General features: G+C 40.9%; 1 protein-coding gene across 4 annotated transcripts in view; it reads left to right on the top strand.

Moving 5' to 3' along the window:
- The window catches only part of LOC110538557 (nuclear GTPase SLIP-GC), a 42,784-nt gene that overhangs the window by 9,856 nt on the left and 13,594 nt on the right, over positions 1-19,334 (top strand). For all 4 annotated transcript variants that reach the window (XM_036939062.1, XM_036939060.1, XM_036939059.1 and 1 more), the window contains 14 exons: positions 3,259-3,348; positions 3,502-3,590; positions 3,684-3,762; positions 4,183-4,231; positions 4,579-4,665; positions 5,139-5,232; positions 5,769-5,991; positions 8,051-8,278; positions 12,880-13,080; positions 13,342-13,602; positions 14,002-14,095; positions 14,637-14,758; positions 14,840-15,013; positions 18,202-18,365. In XM_036939062.1, coding sequence (XP_036794957.1) covers positions 3,259-3,348; positions 3,502-3,590; positions 3,684-3,762; positions 4,183-4,231; positions 4,579-4,665; positions 5,139-5,232; positions 5,769-5,991; positions 8,051-8,278; positions 12,880-13,080; positions 13,342-13,602; positions 14,002-14,095; positions 14,637-14,758; positions 14,840-15,013; positions 18,202-18,365 — 1,955 coding nt within the window. The remainder of the gene's footprint in view (positions 1-3,258; positions 3,349-3,501; positions 3,591-3,683; positions 3,763-4,182; positions 4,232-4,578; positions 4,666-5,138; positions 5,233-5,768; positions 5,992-8,050; positions 8,279-12,879; positions 13,081-13,341; positions 13,603-14,001; positions 14,096-14,636; positions 14,759-14,839; positions 15,014-18,201; positions 18,366-19,334) is intronic.

Raw genomic sequence — 19,334 nt, 5'->3', positions numbered from 1 at the left:
GCTTGGGGGTAAAAACTGTTGAGAAGCCTTTTTGTTCTAGACTTGGCACTCCGTTACCGCTTGCCATGCGGTAGTAAAGAGAACAGTCTATGACTGGGGTGGCTGGGGTCTTTGACAATTTTTAGGGCCTTCCTCTGACACCGCCTGGTGTAGAGGTCCTGGATGGCAGGCAGATTTTCCCCAGTGATGTACTGGGCCGTGCACACTACTCTCTGAAGTGCCTTACGGTTGCGGGCCGAGCAATTGACGTATCAGGCAGTGATGCAACTGGTCAGGATGCTCTCGATGTTGCAGTTGTAGAACCTTTTGAGGATCTCAGGACCCATGCCAAATCTTTTTAGTTTCCTGAGGGGGAATAGGCTTTGTCATGCCCTCTTCACGACTGTCTTGGTGTGTTTGGACCGTTCTAGTTTGTTGTTGATGTGGACACCAAGGAATTTGAAGCTCTCAACCTGCTCCACTACAACCCCGTCGATGAGAATGGGGACGTGCTCGGTGCTCCTTTTCCTGTAGTCCACAATCATCTCCTTAGTCATGGTTACATTGAGGGATAGTGATAAAATAATGTATATGTTGAAAGATAGTGATAAAATAATTCCACTCTGAAACCTTATAACTGTATGAAATTGATTAGAATCATAAAATTATATTATGATGTGTGTAGTTTTAGTCAGAATTAGGTTTAACAATGTATCTGTATAGTGGAAAAACACAGACTGTCTGATGAAGGCGTAGCTCAGGATTTGAACTTGTATGTGAGGGCCGAGGAAAGATACCGAGAACAGTTAAACTGTGTTTGCACCAACCTGGCTAAGCCTCCGAGAGACTTGGGAGAGGACAGGGAGTACTTCTCAAGGTCTCCCTAATCTCGGGGGAATGGAACTGTCGGCTGGGCTAGTGATACACAGTGGTGAGAACTATAGAGATAAAACTCACCTACTGTTTGTGTGGAAGTATGTGCGTAGGATACCTACTGTTTGTATGTGAAGGTATGTGTGTAAGGAGCCAGTATAAAATGGATGGTTTTGTACAACGGACTAGGACGTCCTCGTGAATAAACACTTTGACTATTGTAAGCTGAGAAATCTGTCTGTTTCATTTCAACCAGAATCTTACAAACTCTGGGTTGCAGACGGAGTAGATTAATTGAAGTTTATGAACATTGATAACAAAATTATCTTACCACCTGGCCAGGTCTCTGACTTCCTCCCTATAGGCTGTCTCGTTGTTGTCGGTGATCAGGCCTACCACTCTTGTGTCGTCAGAAAACTTAATGATGGTGTTGGAGCCGTGCCTGGCCATACAGTCGTGGGTGAACAGGGAGTACAGGAGGGGACTGAGCACGCACCCCTGGGGAGCTCCAGTGTTAAGGATCAGCGTGGCAGATGTGTTGCTACCTACCCTCACCACCTGGGGCGGCCTGTCAGGAAGTCCAGGATCGGGTTGCAGAGGGAGGTGTTTAGTCCCAGGTTCCTTAGCTTGGTGATGAGCTTTGAGGGTACTATGGTGTTGAATGCTGATCTGTAGTCAATGAACAGCATTCTCACATAGGTGTTCCTTTTGTCCAGGTGGGAAAGGGCAGTGTGGAGTGCAATAGAGATTGCATCATCTGTGGATCTGTTTGGGCGGTATGCAAATTGGAGTGGGTCTAGGGTTTCTGGGATAATGGTGTTGATGTGAGCCATTACCAGCCTTTCAAAGCACTTCATGGCTATGAACGTGAGTGCTACGAATCTGTAGTCATTTAGGCAGGTTGCCTTTGTGTTCTTGGGCACAGAGACTATGGTGGTCTGCTTGAAGCATGTTGGTATTACAGACTCAATCAGGGACATGTTGAAAATGTCAGTGAAGACACCTGCCAGTTGGTCAGCACATGCCCGGAGCACACGTCCTGGTAATCCGTCTGGCTCCGCAGCCTTGTGTATATTGACCTGTTTAAAGGTCTTACTCACGTCGGCTACGGAGAGCGTGATCACACAGTCGTCCGGAACAGCTGATGCTCTCATGCATGCCTCAGTGTTGCTTGCCTCGAAGCGAGCATAGAAGTGATTTAGCTCGTCTGGTAGGCTCGTGTCACTGGGCAGCTCGCGGCTGTGCTTCCTGTGATGCTAGCGCAGACCGGGGACAGACAGAAAGGGAAAGGAAAGGGAAAGGGGGATACCTAGTCAGTTGCCCAACTGAATGTATTAAACTGAAATGTGTCTTCCGCATTTAACCCAACCCATCTGAATCAGAGAGGAAAAACAGCTAGGAGGAAGTTATTTCAGATTTCTGCGTGTAGAAAATGTTCACAGGACGGGAGTGATTTTTTTATTCAGTTGGGACAGGAAAGTTCCAGGGTTATAGAACTGTTGCGGAATCAAGACAGTACGGGAAAACATTTGACAGGACAAGATGGGACAGGAATGAATATTCACTCCCATGTCAACCTCTAGTGACTACAATGGCATAGGCGAAATTGATTGACAGTATGCATCCAAAAGATAGCTAGCTATATGATTTAGCTGGTGGGTTACCAAGTTCAATACAGGACTGTAATGTTAGCTAGCTAATTTACCTATTCCAGCGAATAATCAAGAATCTTCCATTTTGTTGTGAAGAGAGAAAATGATGGTACAGTATCGCATCACTTCTCAGCTGTCAACTAAATGGATTCCGTTCAGCCAAAAAATCCCTCTGATAATCTTTGGTCATCGTAAGCGTCATTCTTGATAGTCGCAAATCACTGGCAGCATCGGGGTAAATCTTTGGTAGGTAGAACAGTGAAAGAGAACTCATTTTCAAGCTTGTTTGTAGTTTGCACAGCCAGACAGAACAACACATGGGCATGATGACAAACGTTAGTGAAAAACAAACGTTTAAAAAAATTAAATGCTACAGTACATTCTGAGATTACTGTGCGTTAGTCGTTCGAAGTAAACAACGCCATCAACCAAGGTTGTGGTCACGTCCCATCTACCTAGCGAGCGGTATCTGCATTTGCTATGAATGCTGGACTTTGTGGTGCACTATGAGCAGACGAATGTCCAGGAAGTCAAAACTTCCTGATTCTACCAGTGAAATTAAAATGCGCTTGTTCTAGCTTGTGGTTTGGACAATGTTAATGTTTATGACAGAAACGTAATGTTGATAGTATATTGCACAAACACCATGTGTATGTGACCAATATAATTTGATTTGTTGTAACTAGTCTGAACTGTTATTGTACCGTTCTTGTTCTTTGCCTAACAACTAGAGAATTGTGTTTTTTAACTGCAGAAACAGAAGCAGCCCGATGACGATAAGAACATTCAAGCGGCCACGTGGTCATCAGTATCCATTAAGGCCTCCAAGAGTTCCTCAGAAAATGTACCATCTTTACCCTCCTATATAACCATATACAGTACATGAAATCTCAGCCTGAGTACAATTAACTAAACCAAATGCATACTGTTTTATTTAGATCAGTATACAGACCTTTATATCTGTCACCCTATAACTCAACACGGCTTCTGTCCCCAGGTTACTGGTGAGATGGTCAACCAAGAGTCTTGTCAAAAGGCCATCATAAAACCCAGAAATCATCCTCCTAAACAAGCAGAGACTAAAAGGTAAGAAACACATCATTTCTTTATTCATCACTGACTATATATAATGTCCCGTTGGTGTCAACAAAATGACAATTGCTGTGACTCTGTTGCCAGGTCATTGGTTAAACTCTTAGGTACAGGAAGTGTGCCCACAACGAACACCTCTGGAATGGGGAAAACAGTGTTTGACCAGGTGGATAAAATCTATATCTCATTTGTCCGTGGTCACAGCTGAGGCATCACTTCTCGGCACTGCTTGGATATGTTTTAGGCAATTTTACAGAGATGAATTATCATACATTATGATAGCAGTGCACTCCACGGGGACAAAAATGATACATTAAGATAATGACAATCGAATGTATTTAGCAAGCGCTTTCTCATAGTCACAACACTACACAACATAGCAAACATCTAATCTATAAACACCAGTTAGTGAAAACAACATACAGGAAGAAACCCAAATTATTAAGAAAGAAAATGCATCTCAAACTAAAGCAAGAAAAGTACAGATATAGGCTACATAGAAGGTAACAATTGGGATATGTTTGTGATGTAAGTTTTGTGGAACAATTCCTTCGTTAACCTGTTGATTATCTATGTGTTTCTTCAGAGTGAACCCTCGACCAGTAAAATACCCCCTCTTCAAGTGAATATCCCAAGTAAAAAGCACTGATGTTTCAGATCTCCACTTACAGAAAAATTATGCTAAAATACTAGTTTTAGAAAATGACAAGAAGGAAAATGTAGTGATACTCTGTTTCCAAAACATATAATACAACTCACTCAGTCAAGCATTGAATTATGAGATACTTTATACTTGAGTTGCAAGTACCCTTTGTACCATGTACCACATGTATACAGTAAGTAAACAATCTGAAATGATTTTTCACCGACTGATACAACTCATTTGCTTAACAGCATTGGCTATAACGAGATTGGAAGATATGTGACTGCTGCTGGATGATTTTTGTATTAATTAATAAAAGACGTTTCCAACCGTTTCCAGGCAAAAGGAAATCTGATGAGGCCCATGCAAACAAACAAACAAAGAAACGACAACGTGTTGCTGCGTCCAGAATAACTGAGACATTTGGTAGGTGGATGAAGGTGTTTATATGAACCACAATCATTTTAAGAAACACTTGTTTAATTGGAAACCATTTAACATGATATATTGAAGACATTCCTAATTGAGAATCATACAAATGTACATGACTGACAGTTCACTGTTCTGTTCACTGTTTGCATGTTGCACAGTAGGACAAGCTACAATTGCAGTTCACTCCAAAATCAACGTTTGTCAGTGGTCTTATAGAGTGCATTGATCTGCTCTTGTAGCCATCTCTCTAACAGTAGTAAATACATGGTTGTTTGAGTGGAGTACTCCTTTAACTCAACACGTAATGTCAGCACACAGCAACATTTCATCTCAGTTTTTGATATAGCAGATCTCAATGTCACTGTGCATTCCACTTGTTATTTCCCTGTAATATCCTTTCCACCTTTATAAACATGTTGACACAACAAGATTATAGCTGGTTGGTGACCTGTGTTTAACTTTGCCAGAAACTGAAACCAAGACAGAGGTGAAGAAGATCATGCAACGTATCAAAAGCAAACTTGATGATCTGCCTTCTACGAAACTCATTGACTTCGTCAGGTATGCATAATTTTACAAAATGTTTTACCCCTTTTTCTCCCCAATTGGTAGTTACAGTCTTGTCCCATCGCTGCAACTTCCGTACGGACTCAGGAGAGGGATGTGTGTTCTCTGAAACACAACCCCTCCAAGCCGCACTGCTTCTTGTCACAATGCTCGCTTAACCTGGAAGCCAGCCGCACCAATGTGTCGGAGGAAACACCTGGTGACTGTGTCAGCGTGCATGCGCCCGGCCCACCACAGGAGACTCTACAGCGAGATGGGACAAGGACATCCCAGCTGGCCAAACCCTTCCCTAACCTAGACGACGCTGGGCCAGTTGTGCACCACCTCGTGGGTTTCCCGGTCGCGGCTAGCTGCGACACAGCCTGGGATCAAACCAGGATCTGTAGTAACACAGCTAGCACTGTGATGCAGGGCCTTAGACCGCTGTGCCACTCGGGAGGCTCCAGGTATGCATTTTTAAATGTGGGGGGATGCATACAGGCCACTAAATTGCTTTAATTGTTTTTGTTTTTGTCTTTCATTTTTAACAGAGGTAAAATCCAAACTTTGGAGAAAGACAAAAAAGAGATAGTGGGTGTTTTTGGGAAGACTGGAGCTGGTAAGAGCTTCTTGATTAACACCATCTTGGGTGAGACGACATTGCTGCCCTCTGGAAACCAAGGAGCATGCACCTCGGTCATGATTCAGGTGGAGGCCAATATGACAGACTCGGACTCTAAATACATCGCAGAGATTGAGTTCATGACAGAGGAGGTAATAGCATCTGTTTCATCTGTTTATATTCTAATCTCACAATGTTTTAGAAGTGGTGTCATAGTAAACAGTACATTTAATGAAAGGCTTCTTTGAAACATATCAAGGCCACTAAAACTAAGATCTGAATCGAGGTCTGTCATTGACCCAATTGACACCTTCCATTAACTTAGAAGAAGCATTGATAAAAGGAACAACGATACAATGTAGCCTAACATTGCCTGCAAAAGGCACAGATTGAGGGGGATTTTCTTGCTATGTGCACTGGTCCTTTTAAATTTCAATTCCATGTTGCACATAAAAATATTAATGCTACGATCGGGTCACTTGCAGCTGTGCTCCGAATTGATGATTATTTGGGTGGTTCCAGCTGTGGGCAGGGTTGAAATCTAAACTAAACCCAAGGAAAACTGTTACACACCCTATGTTCCTTTCTCAAATCTCTGTTTTGGAAGATACGGACCTCATGAGGAGGTGAAATCACTGGCAAAATGGTTGTGCGCTACACAGCGCTGAGGTTGCCTACCAGCTGGTTTCACTCGGCAACGTTGACCTACAGATACATTTTGTGTGGAAAAGAGGGAGTGAGCACAGATTTTTATGCTAATCAACACCATCTACACAGGAGTTGTGAATTGTAGGGAATTGCCACACACCATGTGTTAAATTTGACATTTTTACATTTTGGTAATTTAGCAGACGCTCTTATCCAGAGCGGCTTACAGGAGCAATTAGGGTGAAGTGCCTTACTCAAGGGCACATGGGCAGTTACTGGCCCAACCTCTTAACCGCTAGGCTACCACCCAGCGCACTAAATAGAAGCCATTAGCCATTAGTCAAAAAATATTACCAAAATTAAGAATGTGACTGCTGAAGCAGTCACACTAAAAAGTCAGAAATAAGTAAAAGATTGAGAGTGTGACTGCTGAAGCAAGTCACATTAATCATTATTTTACAGTATAGAGGAAACAGAGTGATAGCATGTTACAGTAATAAGCCAGCAGGGTTTGTGGAGCTGATGATTAGAATGCACACAAGTCACACTCCTTCATTTGTGAGTAACCTCAAAGACTGGGCCACCAACAAACATGTTAACAATAGAGAAAATGCATCCCGTGACATTTTCACATGCAAATAGCACTCGATTTACATGATCTGTAGTTCTTTAGTAATGACTCAGTGGCAGAATGAGAGTTCATCAGAGCGGCCAGCACGCAGGCTCAACATGATGGCTAATTCAGCTCTCTGATTGGTGTAAGGTGCTTCGCTAAATGTGTTATACAATCAGGACAAGATGGAAAGGGTTAAACACTTTGATGTTCTGACAGATATGAGGAAACAAAGGCTTTATACAAATAGAGAGCTAGATTCCCACTGCAGTATCTGATAGGCTTCATTCCTGTAGTTCTTAGGTATGAATGAGAGTTGATCAGAAACTGTGCTACCTGCCACAGAACGTTATTTAAGGTTGAACAAGTTATAAGGCTGCACACTGCGGTACCTTCCACAGTAAAGGGGTAAAGGCATGGGATGAGCCCTTGTGCATAATGTTCCTTGCACAGTAACATGGTGAAGGGTGTGCCCACCTGGAAACGGCAAACAGTGGTTTCTAGCCACAATTCTAAACCTCTGTGGGAGGGGAAGGGAGTTGATGTTGAGAGAGCCTAGTAGTGACTATAATAAATAGTTGTGGTTTGGTTGCCATAGTGTAATAGTGACAGCAGGCAGTAGTAGTAGTAGTAGTAGTAGTAGTAATAGTAGTGGTACTAGTAAAAGGCCTAATAGCAGAGCAGTAATTGTAGTAACAGCAGTAGTAAGTTACGAGTGAGTGTGGGTCATAATTAGTCAGATTGCAGTGATGCTGGTCTGTAGCCTCTTGGGCCATCCCAAGCTTCTTGTGTGTAAATCTTTAGTTTTGGCATACCGCCTTTTGTTTCCTATTTGTATACTATGTGTTGGTCACCATTTGGGGGGCTAGGTAGTTTCATAACACAGGACTTAGCTTTCAAATGAAGAGAGTATGCATTACACATTTGTAATGGTTTTACATTTTTATTAGGAATGGAAAGAGGAGCTATGGTCAATCTTCAGAGACAGATCTTACAAGGATGGAAATGATGAAGACAAGGAAAGGGATGACGACGATGACGATGATGATGAAAAGATATCAGCTTTGTATGGAAAAGATGGACGTGGGGCAACCTTAGAAGAACTAATGGACAGGAAGCACTTCAGAGAAATTCCAGAGTTTCGTTTATCAGTCAAGAAAATATTTCTATGTGACACAGTAAGTTACTGTCATGCTAGTTCACTTCTATGAAGATTGTGTGCTTTGGTGAAAATCATTATTTTAAAAAATCATTTTAGGAAGGTAACCACAACTGATTGCAAATTATATTAAATCATGTATTTATTCCCTTACCAAAAAACTGGCTTCTGGCAAACAGTTGTGGCAAACCTTTGGCCAATTTGGCACAAATTTGCAGCAAGCGCATATTTTCACATGCAAATTATTTGCGGCAAACTACTGCAGCAAATTTGCAGAGACTTGTGAACTTATGGCAAACAATTCTGAAAAGCTTGTGGCAAAAATGTAAGTGTTTGCTGCAAACATAGTGTACATATGAAATGAAATCAGGTTTTTGGTTACTCTGTGTTAACATTGAAATATTGTATCTACATAAACCAAATCACATTCACTTTAAATGAGTTGCTTCTCACAGAAAACTACACCAAGCATACTAAAATTACTAAATGTACTAAATATGTATGCAATGTCTTAACAGATCAAATTAATCCAATACAACTTGAAGTGAGCATGCTAATGACGATAAGAGCAAAGACCAGATATTTAGCAAATAAATGGTTTATTTTGTATTTTTATGTACAGTAGCTACAACATCTACATGAGAGAAATTTGAACACTAAGGGGATGTTGATATTAGGATGTTTAAAAGGGCAAATACATGAATGTACATGAGCCAAGTGACAATTGAGCAATAGCTTTCAACCAATGGAAGTTTAAAAGATAATTAACAAAATTTGATTCATGAAAATACCAAAACTAAATCAAACCCAGTTCAGAACTATTGCCTTTTTGGGTGAACTGTGGAAGTCCTTCATCCAAACCTTGTTGAATGCACTAAAACAATCAGAAAACACACAACAAAAACAAAATTAAGATACTGAAAATATTTTCTATTTTGGCATCTTAAAAGGTAGGCTCAGCGGCTAATGGCCAGGTTTGGCTTTGGAAAAACTGGGTCAGCAGTTACAAAGTTGCCTTGATATTGCAATGCTTCTCACTGAAACTGGCATTCTATATATTTTTCAGCAAGGAAACAATTGTTCTGCCTTTTATAAATGCTATATAAACAAACAAAGTATCGAGAATAAACTGGGACTAAGGTCTACTAAAAACAAATACATTTAAATGTGTGGCCAACTGTTCCTAGAGATCCACAGTATACACTATATGTCACTAAGACAGTTGTCTACTAGTTCTCTTCTTCCTGACTCAGGTAAACAGAGCATTTGGAAAGTATTCAGACCCCTTGATTTTTTACACATTTTGTTACCTTACAGCCTTAGTTTAAAATCAGATTTTTAAAAATGCCTCAATCTACACACAATACCACATAATGACAAAGCGAAAACAGGTTTTTAGAAATTTGTGCAAATGTATTAAAAATAAACGGATACCTTATTTACATAAGTATTCAGACCCTTTGCTTTAAGACTCGAAATTGAGTTCAGGTGTATCCTGTTTCCATTGATGATCCTTGAGATGTTTCTACAACTTGATTGGAGTCCATCTGTGGCAAATTCAATTAATTGGACATGATTTGGAGAGGCACACATCTGTCTATATAAGGTCCCACAGTTGACAGTGCATGTCAGAGCAAACACCAAGCCCTGAGGTCAATGGAAATGTCCGTAGAGCTCCAAGACAGGATTGTGTTGAGGCACAGATCTGGGGAAGGGTACCAACAAATTTTTGCAGCATTGAAGGTCCCCAAGAACACAGTGGAGTTCCTCTGTGGAGATGGGAGAACCTTCCAGAACGACAACCATCTCGGCAGCACTCCACCAATCAGGACTTTATGGTAGAGTGGAAAGACAGAAGCCACTCCTCAGTAAAATGAACTTCACAGCCAGCTTGGAGTTTGCCAGAAGGCACCTAAAGGACTCTGACCATGAGAAACAAAATTATTTCATCTGATGAAACCAAGATTGAACTCTTTGGCCTGAATGCCAAGCATCACATCTGGAGGAAACCTGGCACCATCCCTATGGTATAGCATTGTAGTGGCAGCAACATGCTGTGGGGATGTTTTTCAGCGGCAGGGACTGGGAGACTAGTCAGGATGAAGGGAAAGATGAACGGAGCAAAGTACAGAGATATCCTTGACGAAAACCTGCTCTAGAGCGCTCAGGACCTCAGACTGGGGTGAAGGTTCACCTTCCAACAGGACAACAACCCTAAGCATCCAGCCAAGACAAACAACGCAGGAGTGGATTCGGGACAAATCTCTGAATGTCCTTAAGTGGCCCAGCCAGAGCCTGGACTTGAACCCTGATCAAACATCTCTGGAGAGACCTGAAAATAGCTGTGCAACGATGCTCCCCATCCAACCTGGCAGAGCTTGAGAGGATCTGCAGAGAAGAATGGGAGAAACTCCCCAAATACAGGTGTGCCAAGCTTGTAGTGTCATATCCAAGAAGACTCAAGGGGTTAATCACTGCCAAAGGTTTTTCAACAAAGTACTGAGTTAAGGTTCTGAATACTTATGTAATTGTGATATTTATTTTATATACACATTTGCGAACATTTTAAGAAAAAACTGTTTTTGCTTTGTCATTATGGGGTATTGTGTGTAGATTGATGAAAAAAACAATTTTATCAATTTTAGAGTAATTAAGTGAGTAAAACAAAATGTGGAAAAAGTCAAGTGATCTGAATACTTTCAGAATGCACCGTAAATGCTCCTGAGTGGCGCAGCAGTCTAAGGCACTGAATCAGAGCTTGAGGTGTCACTATGGACACCCTGGTTCAATTCCAGGCTGCATCACAACCGGCCATGATTGGGAGTCCCATAGGACGGCGCACAATTGGCCCAGCGTCGTCTGGGTTTGGCCCGTGTAGGCCATCATTGTGAATAAGAATTTGTTCTTAACTCACTTGCCTAGTTAAATAAAGATTACAGAAAATAAGTCCTGGGTTGAAGAAAAGCAACATAAAATTGAGTTATGCCTAATATGGCAAGTCATATTATTTTTCCAAAATGTAATATTGTTAACTTCATATCAACACTATGCATGCAAGAAGCCTTGACCTGGTGTACACATATTTATCTGTCCTCGGTTTTTATTAATCTGTCTATTTGCGTTATAACTGATTGCTTCTAGAAAGAGAGCAGGAACAGCACATGATCAAGATGCGCTAGCTACTAGTTTAAAGCAATGAAATACCTAATTATTACAAAGACTGAATGTTTGGGCTACATTTATGCGAATACATGCATTTGCTTACATTATTAAGCTTGTCCCCAGCAAGAAAACCAAAATTGTCACTCAAACAGAAGGGGGAACTAACAGACTCACTGACCAACAACCAAAACAAAACAGGTGGGGTTGTAGGAGGAGTTCTGAAAGACACTCATGGGGGTGTCCACTGAAAGTTGACTAGCAACAACAACTGGAACCCAAAATACACTCACCATGAGCACCCACTAATTTTGCCAAAGAAGAGGCAAACAAAAGAAAAACCCACACCAAACATAAAGACAGTATGCAACCCAAAACAAAATCAGACAAAGGAATATATTTTCTATAAATCAAATAGGGAGCGCCAACTACAGGTGTTGACCCTACACATCTCTCAAGACAACTAGAACACTGGGCCAGGCACTCTTAAAGAGCACCTGGGCCAGCACAGCTGAAACACCTTCCCACTAAAGAGGTGGCAACCAGCACAGGTGTAACACATACTGACTAACGAGGGGACACCAATCGGTGTGCCCTATGTGCTAATGTGCTAAAGCCCAACCTCAAAACATAAATGGAAAAACCAAAGCCTGTAACAAGCTTGAAGATGATAAACTAATTTATCACTCAGAAAACGTGTTATGAGTGAGTGCACCACAAGCATATTTCCAGGGTGTTAATGAATCCTCCTCCAACACCACGGGTAGGGGAAGGGTATCCATCTACAAAAGTGAAGTCTTGCTTTGATGTCAAGTCAGCTCATATTGTTGCTACCTTAGCTGTTGTGCTAGCTAACATGCTGGTGAACAGAGACACTAGCATATTGACATGCATATTGATATTAAAAGACAGCAATGTATTCACAAAAAATATGTGTTTAGGCATAGCATTAGTTAGCTAGCTAGCTATCACATTAATTGTGAAAAAATAGGATAGCTAATGTTAGCTAGCTAAGCGCTAGCCAGTCAGGGGTGCTGACAGATTAAAACTGATATCAACTAAATGTGTTTCACTGTATCCCATAAAACATAACATTGCTAACTAGGCATCAATTAGCTAACACAATTTTAAAGTTTATTAAGATGTTTAAGTAATAAGTTAGACACTCACCGGACAACTTTGGTAGGTAGCTAGCTAGATGAATGGAAACCAAGCTTCCTACAGATTTTTCTAATCCCCTTGATTTGTCGTCAATGGATACGGGTCTTGGAATTCATTTGTTCACCAGAAGCGGCTTCTAGTAAACTCTTTGCCACTAGTGGGAATTGATTGTAAGCGATTGATGGAAAATATAGAACTACATCTTTTAGGCTCTTTGATCTTTGTCAAAGTGTTCCTTTGGAGAAAATAACTTAGTTTTTGTTCACCATTGCATGTAATGATACTTTATTACAATTGCAGGCAAAACAACTCTCTAAAAATATCACTTGTTACACACGGAGTGACACACAGAGTGATACATTTAAAAGACAGTATTGGCCGCTTGTGAAGTGTATAACCATCAAGGTGCCAAACTCCAAAGACCTGCTGGAGCATGTTGTGCTGGTTGATCTTCCAGGCAATGGAGACTGCAACAAGAGCAGAGATGAGATGTGGAAATTGGTAATTATTTACAATTCTTATTAGTAATGGTTCGATATTCTATTTAGAATTGTATACAACTTCTAATTTGGTTGATGTTAGATTAACATCATAGGTACAGGGCCAAATGTCTGGCTATATCTATGTATTTGAGTTTATTTATATCTATGTTCAAATGATTAAACATATTAGGTAGGCATATGTATGTTATTAATATTATGTGTATTGTGTATTTTACACCATTAATGTTGGATGTTTTAAGTTAATGTTACACTTCTTTAGTTTGTTGGAAACTGCTCTGCTGTGTGGATTGTGAGCGACATTGCAAGAGCAACTTCAGAAAAGGAATCTTGGGAGATTTTAGACAGCACCGTTAGCCTCTTTGGACCTGGTGGAGAATGTCGAAGCATCAGTTTCATCTGCACCAAGACAGACGACATTGAGGAGAATCAAAAGGCTGATGCACGTACCTGTATTTTGCGCAGAAATGAAACAACCAAGAGGCAAGTGAGGGATAAATTCAACAAACAAAAAGAAGTTAAGGTAAGTTACAACTGACATAAAGGAATATTCTGTGACTTGTCAACATGCTCATACTGTATGTTGTAGTGGGGAAGATTTAGACATTTCATGGAATTAAATGAAAGCAAGATTACATTGTACACTAAAGCTTTTCATTAGACATTTGAGTTGTCTAATATACAAAACAAACAATTGAGTAATAGGTGCTTATTTGTATTTATGGTAAGGTAAGAAAGTTGTTCTAATCTGGTATTTATCAGTCATATCAAAATCTTCTAAATGTATTTAATTGTTTAAAAAAATTGTTGAAGCACAACTGTTTGCATGAGCATAATGAATATAGATTTTTTTTGAGCTTGCAAAATGTCAGTGTGTGGACATGATTTAATTGTCTGTCATTGTCTCATAAACACCTTTCAGAAACACTTCAGTGGGGGAAAGGATTTCCTTCAGGTGTTTACTGTGAGTTCCAAGGAATACCAAAAGGAAAAGCATTTGCAACAAGAAGAGACAGGTACGATAACTGAACGTTCTTATTGATTCTACAACATAGAGACAATTGTGTCCCCTATTTTTATGCCTATGCATTTTTTGAGATTGTTTGTGTTGTTAATTACTTTACATAGCAACAAACTTCACCTAAGCAGCATGCATATTTGAGTATGACCTGTCGTAGCTGGAAACTTTAAACATGCAATATGTCTTAATCAGTAACAATTACAACCTGGACCATATGATACTCAATAATAATAGTGTGTATACATACAGCATGCTAAGCTATCCTCATATCCTCTGAAACATTTCACTATATTCTATATTCTTCTCGGGAAATAACATTCTGCTCTTTTGACCACTACTAAGCGCTGATTCCTAATTTAAATTCTGCATGCAGAACTACGATCATGCCCATAATCAATAATTCAGTTAATCAAACTCGAACAGAAATAGGAAAATTAAATGATCAAGAAGTGAATCCAGGATCAATAAGAGCATCAAAGAACACTGACCTCAACCAAAGGTAGAAATAAATATCTGGTTTTGAACTGATGTTGCAGAAATACCCAAACTTCAGGAATTTCTCAGAAATCTCAATGATCGTCGCACAAAGACTTCAGTTTATGTTTCTGGAGCCTATGGGATCCTCTCTTTGATAGAAGGAGCCAAAAGCAGCGACATGGTATTGTACTTCCAGCATGTTAATATACTCCTTATATGTGAATCAGTGTATTATATTGATAATGTTGAGTTTGGATTTCAGACAGACAGCAAAGAAGAGGTGTGCCAGGTTCTGGAACAGAGGCTCAAGGATGAGATCAAGTCCATTGGTCAAACTATGGATGAGGCTTATGAGACTTTTGAACAATGCCTCTCAGAAGGAGTTCGACAGTCAGAAGAATCATGCGAGAAATTAATGAATAAAGTGATAGCACCAGTAAGCTACTTTTTAAAAAAGAATGTTTTAAGAATAGCCACTTTTGCACTGTCACCCTACACTGAGTTCTACACTGAGTTTGCCAAATATTAGGAACAACTTCCTAATATTGAGTTGCACCCGGTCTCTTTTGCCCTCAGAACAGCCTCAATTTGTCGGGGCATGGACTCTACAAGGTGTCGAAAGTGCTTCACAGGGTTGCTGGCCCATGTTGACTCCAATGCTTTCCACAGTTGTTCAAGTTGGCTGGATGTCCTTTGGGTGGTGGACCATTCTTGATACACACGGGAAACTGTTGAGTGTGAAAAACCCAGCAGCGTTGCAGTTCTTGACACAAACCGGTGCGCCTGGCACCTATAACCATACCCCGTTCAAAGGCACTTAATTGTTTGTCTTACCGATTCACTCTCTGAATGGCACACATACACAATCCATGTCTCAATTGTCTCAAGGCTTAAAAATCCTTCTTTAACCTGTCTCCTTGCCTTCATCTACATTGATTTGAAGTGGATTTAACAAGTGAGATTAATAAGGAATGATAGTTTTTAGCTGGATTCACCTGGTCAGTCTTTGTCATGGGAAGAGCAGGTGTTCTTAATGTTTTGTAAAATCAGTGTACAGTATATCCGTGCTGGCTAGTTTGTGCTAGAGCCAGAGAAGCTGAAAATCAAGAGACTCAACCAGGATCCCCAAAGCAATGTGATTTACTTCTTGTAACTCAGTTTAGCGTGAGATAGAAACATAAAGTAAATGGGAGAGTAATCTTTCATGGACGGATGTAAGTAACATAACCGGTATTGGCAGCATCTGTTAACAGAGTGTGGGATGCGACGACTAACAGGGAAACAACGTTTTGCTTTCCGGTAAGGAGATGTATTTCCTTCTTAATGCATTTGAGCCAATCAGTTGTGTTGTCACAAGGTAGGGTTGGTATACAGAAGATAGCCCTATTTAGTAAAAGACCAAATCCATATTGACAGCTCAAATAAACAAAGAGAAACAACAGCCCATCATTACTTTACTTTAAGACAAGAAGGTCAGTCAACCCGGAAAATGTCAAGAACTTTGAAAGTTTCTTCAAGTGCAGTTGCAAAAACCATCAAGCACTGTGATGAAACTGGTTCTCATGAGGACCGCCACAGCAAAGGAAGACCCAGATTTACCTCTGCTGCAGAGGATAAGTTTATTAGAGTTACCAGAAATCTGCAATTAACTACATCTCCAAATGCAACCCAAAAAATGCTTCACAGAGTTCAAGTAACAGACATCTCAATATCAACTGTTCAGAGGAGACTGCGTGAATTAGGCCTTCATGGTTGAATTGCTGCAACAAAACCACTACTAAAGGACACCAATAATAAGAAGAGACTTGATTGGACCAAGAAACATGAGCAATGGAAGTTAGACCGATGATAATCCTTTGGTCTGATGAGTCCAAATTTTAGATTTTTGGTTCCAACCGCCATGTCTTTGTGAGATGCAGAGTAAGTGAGCGGATGATCTCCGCATGTGTGGTTCTCACCGTGAAGCATGGAGGAGGTGTGATGATGTGGGGGTGCTTTGCTTGTGACACTGTCAGTGATTTAATTAGAATTCAAGGCACACTTAACCAGAATGGCGATACGCCATCTCATCTGGATTGCGCTTAATGGGACTATCATTTGTTTTTCAACAGTACAATGACCCAAAACATACCTCCAGGCTGTGTAAGGACTATTTGACCAATAAGGAGAGTGATGAAGTGCTGCATCAGATAACCTGGCCTACACAATCACCCGATCTCAACCCAATTGAGATGGTTTGGGATGAGTTGGACTGCAGAGTTGAGGAAAATCAGCCAAGTGCTCAGTGTATGTGGGAACTCCTTCAAGACGGTTGGAAAAGCCTTCCAGGTGACTACCCCATGAAGCTGGTTGAGACAATGCCAAGAGTGTGCAAAGCTGCCATCAAGGCAAAGGGTGCTTACTTTGAAGAATCTAGTCTAAAATATATATTTTTTGTTTACTACATGATTCCATGTGTGTTATTTCATAGTTTTGATGTCTTCACTATTATTACACAATGTATACAATTGTTAAAATAAAAACCCTTAAAGGAGTAGGTGTGTCCAAAGCTTTGACTGGTACTGTATATATTTTTACTGACGTCTTCAAAAACGCCACTAAGGAACTCAAAGGCATTTACATCAGATACACGGATGATGCTTCAATCTACAACCTGCTTAGGCTCTGAGCAAAGACCAAAACACAAGAACATCTTGTCCATAAGGCCCTCTTTGCTGATGATTGTTCCTCAACGGATCTACCGCAACTCATGTGAGTTCCAGAATGTCGAGCACGTCACATACCTGGGGAGCACCATCTCTGAGGACGGCTCAAGCCAATCATCGGGAAGACCGAGGAACAGGATACTCAACCATAACACCATCCTTCTTTCCACAAAACTGAAAACCTATACTATGGTAGTGATCACAAACCTGCTGTAGGGCTGTGAAACTTGGACCCTGAACTGTCACCACATCAAACAGCTGGAAACATTCCATACACAATCTCTGAGGTCTATTATGAGTATGCAGTGGTAAGACAAGGTCTCCAACCTGGAGGTAATGCAGAGGGCAAACAGCAGAAATGCACAGCTCCAATGGACTGGCCACACCATCAGGTTTCCCCAACACGGTCTCCCAAGAAGGATTTTCTTTGGCGAGCTGCAGCAAGGGCACTGAAAGGGCAGGCAAGCCCAAAAAGCACTTAAAAGACAACCAGCAGAAGGCAACTTGGAGCGAGAAAGAAGCAACCATCTAACTGAAGCCAGAGAAAAACATAATTACTGCACAAACCTGGGTCCAAAACACCAACAGAAGCACTTGTCTGTCCCTCATGACTCAGTCTGTGCTTCAAGACTCAAGAACCCACAATTAACCAAAGTAATGTGCACAAGTCGTCATTATCCAAACTACTGGAGAGAGAAAGAAATGGTAGAGTTGTAAGTTCTTATCTCCATGAAGTTATCATGTATCCAGTCTCTCGATTTTCACATTTCTCTGGCGATAGCACCCATTGGTTTGCACAGATATACTGTAGGCTTGCACGATACTGGAAAAGCAACTATTGAAGAGATACTCACACATGACAGATTTCCAGTGCTGTGCTGTTAAAAACGTTAAACATATTTTCATTTTTTATTCCCAGAGAGGGAAAAAAGCTAGTGGATATCATAAAGTAGTGAAGTCTTTATGCAAGAATGGCGGCGTTCACAAACCAAAAGGGAAAAGGAGAAGGGAAATAAACCTTAATGAGAGTTTAGCCTCATGTATGAGAAGTCTCATTGATGAACAGTTCAAGATACATTTCCCGTAAGTCATTTAATCATTCTCTCTCTCTCTCTCTCTCTCGCTCTCTCTCTCTCTCTCTCTCTCTCTCTCTCTCTCTCTCTCTCTCTCTCTCTCTCTCTCTCTCTCTCTCTCTCTCTCTCTCTCATATATATTCATATAGTGCATTTGGAAAGTATTCAGAAACCTTGACTTTTTCCAAATTTTGTTATGCTACAGGCTTATTCTGAATTTGATTAAATATTTTTTCCCCCTCATCAATCTACACACATAATGACAAAGTGAAAACAGGTTTTTAGAATTGACCTTTTTAACATAACTATTCAGACCCTTTGATATGAGTATCGAAATTGAACACAGATGCATCCTGTTTCCATTGATCATTCTTGAGATGTTTCTACAACTAGATTGGAGTTCACCTGTGGTAAATTCAATTGATTGGACATCATTTGGAAAGGCACACACCTGTCTATGTAAGGTCTCACAGTTGACCGTGCATGTCAGAGCAAAAACCAAGCCATGAGGTCGAAGGAATTGTCCGTAGAGCTCCGAGACAGGATTGTGTCGAGGCACAGATCTGGGGAAGGGTACCAAAACATTTCTGCAGAATTGAAGGTCCCCAAGAACACAGTGGCCTCCATCATTCTCAAATGGAAGAAGTTTGGAACCACCAAAACTCATCCTAGAGCTGGCCGCCAGGCCAAACTGAGCAATCAGGGGAGAAGGGCCTTAGTCAGGGCTGTGACCAAGAACCCATCTTTTTGCAGCATTGAAGGTCCCCAAGAACACAGTGGAGTTCCTCTGTGGAGATAGCAGAACCTTCCAGAAGGGCAACCATCCCTGCAGCACTCCACCAATCAGGCCGTTATGGTAGAGTGGCCAGACTGAAGGCACTCCTCAGTAAAATGAACTTCACAGCCCACTTGGAGTTTGCCAAAAGGCACCTAAAGGACTCTCAGACCATGAGAAATAAGATTCTCTGGTCTGATGAAA

Source organism: Oncorhynchus mykiss, chromosome 12 (assembly GCF_013265735.2).
Source record: "Oncorhynchus mykiss isolate Arlee chromosome 12, USDA_OmykA_1.1, whole genome shotgun sequence".
In the NCBI taxonomy this organism is placed as follows: domain Eukaryota; kingdom Metazoa; phylum Chordata; class Actinopteri; order Salmoniformes; family Salmonidae; genus Oncorhynchus; species Oncorhynchus mykiss.
This window is presented reverse-complemented; position numbering and strand designations above follow the sequence as displayed.